General features: G+C 36.2%; 1 protein-coding gene across 1 annotated transcript in view; it reads right to left on the bottom strand.

Annotated features, from left to right (window-relative positions):
• Positions 1-2,749: 2,749 nt before the first annotated feature.
• Positions 2,750-11,078, bottom strand: part of LOC104073320 (IQ motif and SEC7 domain-containing protein 1-like) — a gene marked incomplete at its 5' end in the record, with an annotated part of 29,467 nt that continues 21,138 nt past the window's right edge. Inside the window, 2 exons of the mRNA XM_009573038.1 lie at positions 2,750-3,355; positions 4,664-4,713. Coding sequence (XP_009571333.1) covers positions 2,750-3,355; positions 4,664-4,713 — 656 coding nt within the window. The remainder of the gene's footprint in view (positions 3,356-4,663; positions 4,714-11,078) is intronic.

The following is an 11,078-nucleotide window of genomic DNA, read 5'->3' as shown; positions in this document are numbered from 1 at the left end:
TCTTTCCCCACATGTACATGAAAACATGTGTAAATGGTTTTTTGCATGCACATTTGTGACATCTCCTGAATATTTAATTGATTGCACATGGAAAATCAGTGGTCAAGCATTAAAATGTGGCTTACTGTGTAAGTTTAGAATATTTATATGTAACTCTAATTTAAATGAATGAAAGGGGTTTTTAAACATAAAGCAAATGCAGATCTGGGAGATTTAACATCTTCATTGTTAATTAACACAGCTAGAGTCAGATTTTCCTCTCCGCTGCTACCACATATTCTGTGTTTATTCCATACACAGGCAATTTTACTTACATTGTAACTCTGCATCTGAAACAAGTACAGACTCTGTCACTCAGTGAAGAGGAGCATTCTTACCTCTGTTTTAATTAAAAGATGCAGTTTCTGAAAGATGTTTGTACCTAAATGGTTCTTTATCTTTTCTGGAACAACCTATAAATTACAGTTAGACTCTACTATTGGTACAGATGTATGAAGAAAAGTCTACATATTGAAATATGTTATCACTTTACTTCAACTAATATCAACAGTAACACTGATATATTTTGCAAATATACAATATGTAGAGTGTAGCCTCACACTAATAACATTAGATGACATGCAGACAGTTCTACTTTCCCTTATAAGAACAGTATATATTTTTTTAAACTGCAAGGAACAGAGCCTCAGGGGACCCGTATGAGCCCTCTTAAGGTAAGCCGCAGAATTTAGAATAGTATGAGTGATACTTAAAAATAATATGTAATTACTTGTTTTCTTTTCCTTTCATGAAGATAATTTAGAGAAGGAGCAGAAGGGGAAAACATATTGCACATGTGTGAAACAAACATGGACAGTTTTAAACAAAAGGCTAAACTCTAGATTGCTGTATTTGCTCTCTGTGGAGGTTAACAAAGTGCTCAGTTTGCAGTTTTGCTGGTATTGTGATATCAATGGTATGAAAGGGAAAAAATTACTCAACCTCTCCCCACTCCCCCCTAAATATTAGAGATGCCATGAGCAAGCCAACATGAAAAGTCACTCTCTTGTTCTCATGTCCTCGTTATTCCTGACAATTTTATTACTGTTAAATAGAAAATCGACTGGTGGTTAATATTACTTTTACCCATCTCACACTGAAACTTTTTGCTCATCCTCTTCAAGGTTTGCTTTTAGGCTGGTACAGCTTGCAGTTGTGATTCCTTTGTCTCTACTGTTTAGGTGTAAAGTCCTTGCAGTGGCTCAAAATGCTGAAACTACAAAGTAGGCGCCATGTATAACTTTGTACAGGATTTTGGGATAAAAATTGTATATAAATTTGCAAATGGTTTGATTACAACACATAAGCAACAACAGCACAGCCTGTTTTCATGTGATGTCTTGCAACTAACTGGACTGTGAAAGTGAGGGTTTGAGCATAAACTCAGCCTGCTGAGTGCTGGGTACTTTCAAACTAACAAATGTGATGACTAAAAATGGTGAAGCCACTTTGTTGCTAGCACATGGCTACATGGAATTACCTTTTTTTTTTATATTTATATATAAAAACCCTATACTAAATTCTAAAACAAACCTTCAAGTTTTAGAGCACTTCCACCTGGAAACACTCTGACTAGAATTCAGCTTCATTGGGGGTAAAAATGAGAAATTATGGTAAACAGGAAACAAAGTAGCTGAGAAAGATGGAAGTTTGCCATTTTCATGTTTGAGATGAATGTTTTTGCAGTGTATACATGCACCTGTCGTAACTCTTCATGTGTGTTCATTAAATCATATGCATACAAAAGAAATGTGGATCATGTAAATTCACAGTTATCACAGCCTTTAAAGTGTCTAAGAATTTGTGTGACCAATGCTTGAAGGTGACCACTGGTGAATGGTCATCCTACATTGCTAAGGTGTAATTACTGCATCTTAACGAGTTTGCTTACCTGAAATAGCAGAGCAGTTATAATACTGATTACGTATGATATTATCGTGTTAATAAAATAAGGATTTATACAAAGCAGTATTTGACTACAACATTTAAATGCTATGTTACTTGGCACATTTAGTAATGATTGCTTAGAAATCTTAGCAAGTCCAGAGGACTTTTAATGAAAATACTGAAATGTCTGAAATTTGTTTCTAACGTTTAATGTTTTTGGTCTACTCTTTCATATGCTATTCATCTATTATACTGTCCTATCAAGTAAGTGGAATTCCTTGTAAAGTCTATATTGCTAGTTTTGTGGACTGAAAAAATTTCTTTCCAAGCACAAATGTTAACTATACAGTATATATATATTTATATGTATATCTTTCTATTATATAAAGTTTACTTACGTACTTTCATCAACCATATCAGGTCTACTTAATTTTTTTGCCCATTGACAATAAAAGAGCAAGAATGCAACACTTGGTTCTGTATCACTTTTTTCCTTTTTTCATAGACTAAGTTTTTATTATGCATGTAAAATTGTCAAGGGATTTGGTGTAAAAGGTAGCTTTACTCATATGCAGCAAGCAGCGTGTTTTCAAGGCAGTTTGGAAATAAGAACTAACCAGATGGTAAGCATCTATCGAGTAGATAAGTAAAACCAGTATCGATTGCGCTAACTTGAATTATTTTATTTAGTAACAGCAAGCCTTCAAGCTCACACAACTCAATTAAGTTGTCTAGGTAAAAACTGACAATATTATTTGTTGCTTCCTGTAAGTGCCTTTGTAACTTTGTTTAAAACTATAGTTATTAGGAGGGTCAATACGTTCTAGACTATTGTGCTGATGCCACTGTGTTTGGGCTTAGTGCTGGCTGAAGTGGAGGGAGGTGGTGGCGGTCCATGGTGATGCTGAGAGTGTTGGGGGTGAGAAGAGTGCCCTGGGTGCGGAGGGGGCAGTGGCGGATGAGGAGAGTGGGTATGCTGTGCGTGGGGGTGCTGCATGTAAGGAGTATGCTGGGAATGTGCCGCATGCTGGGAATGGGGCACGTGTTGGTGATACTGGTGTGGGTGCTGGATGTGCTGGGGAGGGTGATAGTGGTGGTGGTGGTGGTAGGGTGGTGGGTTCTGCTGCATGTGACAGTACTGCGAATGGTGAGAGTGCACTTGTGCCTGTGTCTGCCCCTCAGCTGGCCCTGCATGATGCATGGCAGAAGGATGCTGTGAGTGTTGCTGATGTGGGATTACTGGTGGGTGCGGAGGTTGCTGTGATGAGCCAGATGGTGGATGGCCTTGGGAAGGTGGCTTTCCCCTTTTACTACCAAATAAGGAACCTAGGAGTGAGGAGGAGTTAGGCATAGTCTGGTGAGGGCGAGATGGACACTCTCGGGTTGATGTAGCTCTTCGGCGCATGTGAGGACTGCTAATGATGGACCCCTAAAAAGAAATTAATAGAAATAAAAATTAAAAAAATCTTAAAATGTTTAAAAGAAAAAGTTCACACTGACCCACAAACTCCTCTTTCAGTGTTCACATGGGTGGACTATGCTAAGAGTTCTAGGAAAAATTTTATTTCCACCTTCTCTAAGTTGCCAATGAGGCACTCATGCCCTTCTTGGGATATTTTAAGCATTAAATGTTTTTCTCTCAGTACTTTAATATCAAAAACTATGACTTTAAATAAGGAAAATGTCACGGAAGAGTAACATGACATAAGACCTAGGAGTGTGTTTTTAAAGGAAAAATACATTTTAAAATACTGTAAAAGTACCATACTTGCTTTTTTACAACAAAAAATAAAACTACATTAAATTCAACCTAAATAGTTAAACACACAGCAGCAAATATTACAGTTACAATTCGGATTTCAAAACAGTATTTTAAACTTTTTTTTATAGTAGTTTTCCACTACTATATGCCACAGTGCTGCTTCTCAAGCCTACCTCTGAATTATGTGTTTAATAGAACCATACCATTTTTGCCACTAACATTTCTATGTGATTGTGTTCTTCTGACCTATGGTCCAACGTGCTCTATTATTTAGCCTGGAAGGTGTATTTAGATTTTTTAAAAAGAGTTATGGGACACAAAAGTACTTAGGCAAAGTGTGCTAGATTTAAACTGCAATCTACCTGAAGCAAACACAAAAAAAAAAAAAAAGAGAATAAAAAGAAAAAGATCTGCAAGCTGAATTCAGAGACATGAACAGTATATATATAAATGGTTTGAAGATGAATGAAATCTCATGAAATCCACATTGAATTCACCTATCTTAATATTTTTTCCTCCCATGCCCTATCTGTGCAATTCCATGGTGTCATGACTGCAAACATTTAGCAATTTAACTCGAAAATAAGCAATGGGAATGGTTGAGCATGAAGGTCAATAGTTGTAGCTAAAATATCAAACAGCAGGAACAGCGTACTTTGTAACAAAGAGCAAGTGGGCTTTTAAGCTGGGACCAGACTGAAATGGTGGCAAAAGGACACATCATATTCATTTAACCATGCTTGCAGGAACAAAGGGAACAAGGTTAGCTCAAACCAAAAATGGCATTGGTCTAAAACAAGCTGTCAGTGCTTTTTAAGCTGGAAGAATACGGAGTGAGTAGCCTAGGCATGCATTTTATTTGAGGCAGGCAGGTTATATGTTAGAAGAAAAAAGAGCAAAAAAATATGTATATGAAAGAAAGGTTTGAAATGCACATAATCACATCCAGCTAGACATCAGTAACTTCCTACTTACTTCCATATTGCTGTCTAGCGATCCTGCACTGCTGCGTCGCCCACGCTTGCCTGCCCAGGACATGCAACACCATAGATTAGAGACTGAGACAAGACCCGGGTGAAAAACAGCTGCTTTCCCTGAATCGCTAGAGGAGTCTCTAAATGCAACTAGAGGGGCTGCAGGGGGGTTAACATTGCACTGGACTGGTACAGCAGCTACTAAGGCAGAAACTTAGATTTTTAAGCCATTAGTTAGATTAAGTTTCTGTACCTGACTAATTTTTAAGAGGTATTGTTGTTGTGAATCAACTATCATTAGCGGGGTGTGATTTTTTTAATTTGTACAACCCTTAAAATACATGTATTTTAGCATCTGTATTTAGTAGTATGGTTATGATGTTGACCAGCAACAATTTTAAATTGTTTGATTTCCTGGAATCTAATTGTCTATGAAGTTTCTTTCTTTAAAGATTGGTAGCATTGATATATACTTGTGGGATGGTATTAATTTAAATATAAAATTTAATATTGGCATATTCTGAACTTCAGTGTAGGGGATTGGTGAGGGGCATCGGTTTCATAATTTCATTTTCAGTTTTGAACCTCAGTGGATTTCATATAATCTTCTCTCATGAGGTTTAAAAAAAACTAAACTTAATTTTTGATCAATAAATCTGCAATCTGTCTTGACATTATGGCTAGATTTTGTTTGTTTGGCTGTGCAGTGCTTATCTTTAAGTATGATGGATTTGTTCTCCAACATTCTTAAATTGCCAAAGACGTTTGCCTAAAACTACACGTGAAACACCAGACTGTTTGCCTAAAGAGCCAGAATACCTCAGTGGCTACATATAGGACACAGGATCCCAGATTTTCTCTCTCATTTCACAGGAGAGAAAATAGCATATGGCTGCAGTGGAAATAGATATTTTATAAAAGATAGCTTGTTGAGCATTGCTTTGCAAATTTCCAAAATACTTTACTGGCAGGGTGTATAAACAACCTTTGAACAGCGGTCAGGTTCTCAAAGCTTCTATGAAATCTGCATGTTTTTAGAAACCTAAGTTTTCTCAACACTTTCTCCTTGCTTTCCTGCAAGGTCAAATATCAAAGACAATTTCCACCCTGCTCTGGTACATTGCTGCCTTCAGAATCTTGTACTCTAAGGTGGTTTTGGGGAGGAATGTGAAGATTTCAGCATCACTGAACCTATGAGCCACATACCCTCATCTTTAGAAGCCCAAAAGCCACATGGTATCAGAGCTAAAGAGAACTTTGGGACTGGTTTGTAAATGGGACACAGCAGTGATTCCTGGAAGGTTCACCCTTACTTCTTGCCATACCCTTTCATAGACCAATTTAGACTACCCATAAGTCTTATAAGATCAGTACGATCTAAAAATACCACCTATTGGATCCATAAGCGTAACTTTGACCTGGTTGGTCATGGGATGCTGCCCTGCAACACAGGTTTCTCTTAAGAGCTACAGTTCTCTTTAGACTACTGTAGTATTTCCCCCTCTCTTATTATCACCGAGAGTTACTCCTCAGTACAAACCCCTCTACATTGACATTAAATTGAGTGGAAGGCGTTTGTGGTGAAGGTGTTTTGTTCGACTTGTTAAATTTGTTGGGATTTTGAACAATTCCCCTAGACTCTTTGTCAAAAGCTTGGCATTTCATCTCTTGCTGCAGCTTTAGCCTCATCAAAACCATATCTTATGAACGCCCCAAGAAAAACTGGTTTTGATAATCCCTTATTTTTACTTCTAGTCAGGCTTTGATATTGTTCTGCTCTGCTAACGGGATTAGTACTGATTAACACTCAAATCACTCTTGCTTGCCGATACAAAACCACAGAAAGATAGCCATCTCTTAACTTAGCAGTCAATATTCAAGTAAGACTGACAGCTGCCACAAGTCATTAAATGTGGCCAAAAAAGAAGGAAAACAGGAAAATCTAATGCCTTTTGCATATGGCAGGGGTCAAAGTCTCTAATAAAATAACCATGAACAAGGTATATACACAGTATATATGGACAGAAAGAGACAGATGGATTTTTGCTTAGAATAACTTGAGGGCAAAGTAGTACTAGCAAAGCCAAGAACAAACAGAAAAAATCCTACTTAAAATGCCTGTAATTTCCCTCAGATAGGCACTATCACTATAAAGAGCGCTTTGTTTATTTTCTTAAAAACAAATTGAATTCAATTCTGTATTGACCTACAGTGTGATATGAAAGCTATTAAGTCAATCCTCTAGAGCATTCCCCCTGCCAATGTGTGTTTATACCAGACTGTTCTCTGGTCTTTGAGATGGCATCCCATCTCAAAAATGTCTCCCTAGAGCTGCAGCATTCAAATGCATTTAATGAAAATGGTGATTCTTGACTAGAATTGTATGTAAGCATAACTCCGTACTCGCATAATAATTAACAGCTGTGGTAAAAGCAAGGTGGTATTTATCAAATCTGAAGACCCGTTTTGCTTAATATACTATTGATCTACTTGAAATTTTTAAGGATGTTACTTACAGTCATTTTTAACTTATTTTTATAAAATTGAATTTCAATTAATTTAATCTTTTCTGATTCATTCCAACAATTCATTGATGCTGGATATGAATATTCTTTGTAAGAAATATCTTTAACTTACATAAGTATATGTCCCATATATGTACACGCATTATAAGGGACTAAGAATATTTCAAATTTATAGTAGAAATATTAAGTGATTAAAATATTTTTACAAACTTAAACATTCCAAAAGAAAATTCAGAGTTTCATTAATAAAAATCCATTCTACCTTGCAGAAATTGATCTCACAGATGTGCAGATCATTGCAGTAAATGTAAGTATTTCTCACTGCTACCCTGTATTTCTTGAAACTCTGTTCTATGCCAGTGAGATACATTGATATCTAAATAATATATTATAATCTGGCTTTGTATGTCACGGGAAAAAAAGTTTGGAAAAAAGTTCTAAATTAAGATTTTGGTAAAGCAAACTAATGTAGCAGCTCTTATAACAATGAGTCATTATACTAGCCTCCAAAGGCTGTGAAACTATATTCCCAGCAGCGGCAGAATCTGTAACCATCTAGCTACTGAGCTTATAGGTACCCAAGCTGACTTGCCCAAAATTATCTAAAAAATATGCTCTAATCATTAGAGAGACCATTTTCCAGGATGAAAAGACTCTTTGTAACGGTCATATTTTCATCTTGTTTTCTGGGTGAAACAGGTATAGTCTTAAGATCACACACCAACTGTGAAAATAGTTTCTTGGCATCTTCAAACAGATTATTCTCAAAATACTGATTTAGTCCCAGGAGATGGGACAACAGCATAACCACACCTCGCCTTTATGAACTCCTCCTTCACTAGGAAAGCAAACAGTGTCTCTTCCATAAGACAGAAAAGTTTTTGATACAAACGTGTTTATATACAGTGTGGGGTGTCTTTGTACAACATACTTTTAAAATGGTTTGGTATTAACATACATAAATCACGAAAGACTTGATTCATACAAATCTGTTTTATTTAAAAAAACCATTAAATTCTGTCATGCCCATTACTGTTGCTATTCCATTGAAGTACAGGAAATATAACAACAGTGACAAGGGAAGAGACAGGAAAATTCTCTCCCTACTTGGAAAGCTCTTCTAATAAGGGAGAAAAAGACTGCTAGTATCCTCCATCCTACACAGCACAGCAAAATCCACGGGAGGGGAAGGAGAAAATAACCTAGTAACCCTGCCTGCATCAGATGAGGGAGGAGCCAAGGGACTGCACCACCCCCTCACAGATTGATTCAACAGATTAAGGGATTCTGTAACTGCATGAAGTAAGGGGGTTACAATGCTGAGAAGTTCCACAGTCTTTTCCATTACATTTTGGGATATAGGAAATTTAAAACAAAACACATGATGAAATTGTTAAAAAAAAAAAAAGCAGCTTTTTTTGGAAGGTAGAAAGAAACATTTAAAAAGTTAAAGGTTGACGACTGAGATTATATGCAATATACAAATAGAATTATTTTAATTCTGGAACTACTTTATGTTTTTGTTTGGGGTTTGGGTTTTTTTTTTTCAAGTAGTCTCTACTGGTCTGTGATTGTTTTGAGATAGCTCAGGAGATTATAAGACAAGCACAACTTATATTAACAGTAACCATTATACCATCCAGCACTTCTGTGCAGATTCCAATATTACATGGGTATGCCAGTTGTGTATTACCAGGGCAAACCATAAAATTACAATTTTTAAACCAGTGCAGTGTGTAAATATTATTTCCACCTTACAGGTTAGGGATGGGGAGAATAAAGCTTGATTTCCACAGGTGCTCACCACTGTAAACTCAATGTGAAAGCACTGGGTCCCCCAGCAACTCAAAGTCACTGGAATTCAGATTGACTAGCCTAAAATCAGTCAAGAAACCTGAGAGAGATACGCAATCAGCAATGCAACCAGTCTAATCCTCCATGCTCTGCTTTAGTGACCAAATAATTCTTCCCACATACTAATGGCCACAATGGGACTTCACACCTTTCACATCTTTCTGTAAACCTACTTGTGTAATTGTATATGGACTAAGTGGTGAAATGTCCAAAATTCTATCGGAACCCGTAAAAGTCAGCTTTAACGTCATTAGAATTTGTCTGTCTTCTAATATCTTTATGTAAATTAAGAATTTCAAAGTTTGGGATAAATCAATTCAGTTCTTCCTTGACTATAGCTCAAGAATCTGTAATAAAAATGATGTATTTTTCTTTTGAGAAAAATAAAGCACTAAATATTTTGACATATTCACATCTTGGAACAGCTGGTTGCCACATTCTGCTTTTTATTCCATGGAAAGAACTGTCAATCCACAGTGAACAATACTATCTTTAAAATCAAAAGAACCTCATTCACATCTTTTTTGCAATTATGATTTAAGCTATCATGGCAAACGCATGGAAGAACAACCATCAGGAAACGATTCCTGACATTGTTTCCTGACAGAGAAATCTTGCCTTTCCTTACGGTTTACAGCTTAGAAGTCAGAATCATTCAGGGTATCAACATGCATTAGATCTAAGAAGCTTACGAATCATCACTCTTTTCCGAGAGAGAAATTTAAAGTCACTTTCCACAGCCACCATTTACTACTGTGATACCTGGTAGAGAGTAATGGAATGTTTTCTCAAACAGTTTTGTCATATACCGTGCAACCAAAATGCTATTCCATCAGATTTTCCCTTCATTGAATAAATATTTAAAAATTTTCAATTTGTTTTTGCAATGTTCATTGGACAATTATCTGCCTTACTGCATAAATATGCAACCAGGCATTTTTCTCATGTTTATTAGATTTATTTCTCTTTAAATGTAGAAAGGAACTCTCTACTTTCATCATGCCTTTTCCTACAGAAAGACACATACCCACACACAGTCCCACCACTCTTGTTCCTCCTCCTTTTTGATCCCGTGTTTCATCCACAAAAAGAAGAATTGAGGCAACCTAACTCAGTACTCTCTTACAGAAGCAATTTAGTACGGTGTAATCACTGGGACGCAGTATCTTGCTAACTGAAAGAGATTTCTTTGTTTTTCTATGGATCATCTGTCCCATATTAAACCACAACCAGCCTCGCATGCAAGCTATTCACTGAGGAAAGGCAGAAAAGACATGTATAATCTCATTAAAATTATACCAAATAGCAAAGCAAATACAAGGTATGTAATTTCTCAAGTCAGTTGCACTGCACAAGACCAAACAGAAACTCTCCATAATTCTCAACTCGTTAAAGTTAAAATTAAGTTTAGTTGGGTTTAACAAACTCATTGATAAACCCTGCAGTCTGTGAGTGATTTCTACTTTTTATTATGGAAAAAAGTTATTTTCAGTAATAAGCATGCCAATTGTAGGCATGCCCTGTTGAAACATGAAATGTTTTCATGATTACAAATACTTGTTTATTGCATAAAACCCATAACATGAATTTAAATACATGGCAATGTTTGAAAGACAGGGATGAAAAATTCCTATGGGATGAAAAAATTAATCAGAAATCACATTTATGGATACAGATACCCACTGAACTCACATATTCGACAATATGGTAGTTCTCATTCTAATGAAATAAAAACAAAACAAAAAAAAGGATGGAGAAGTATCCTCAAATCTGACATATAACAGAGGTGAAGACTAGTGGCTTGATCTAAAATCTACTGAAGCCAGTCAAGCACCAATATTCAACTTCAGCCTGATTTTGGATCAAGGTCCTAGGTCTTTCAAATGAAGCAAATGGACATATGAGTATGAAAGCCTAAACAGAGAATAAAATAATTGAAAGAGCTCACTCTCTACATATTTGTATACACATATATATACCCACAAAACACAGGCTATAATTTCAGTTTACAACAATTTTATTTATTGCAGCATAGCT

This window comes from Fulmarus glacialis, unplaced genomic scaffold, assembly GCF_000690835.1.
Source record: "Fulmarus glacialis isolate BGI_N327 unplaced genomic scaffold, ASM69083v1 scaffold22882, whole genome shotgun sequence".
Taxonomy (NCBI): domain Eukaryota; kingdom Metazoa; phylum Chordata; class Aves; order Procellariiformes; family Procellariidae; genus Fulmarus; species Fulmarus glacialis.
Note: the sequence above shows the minus strand (reverse complement) of the source record. Positions and strands in the feature narration are given on the sequence as shown.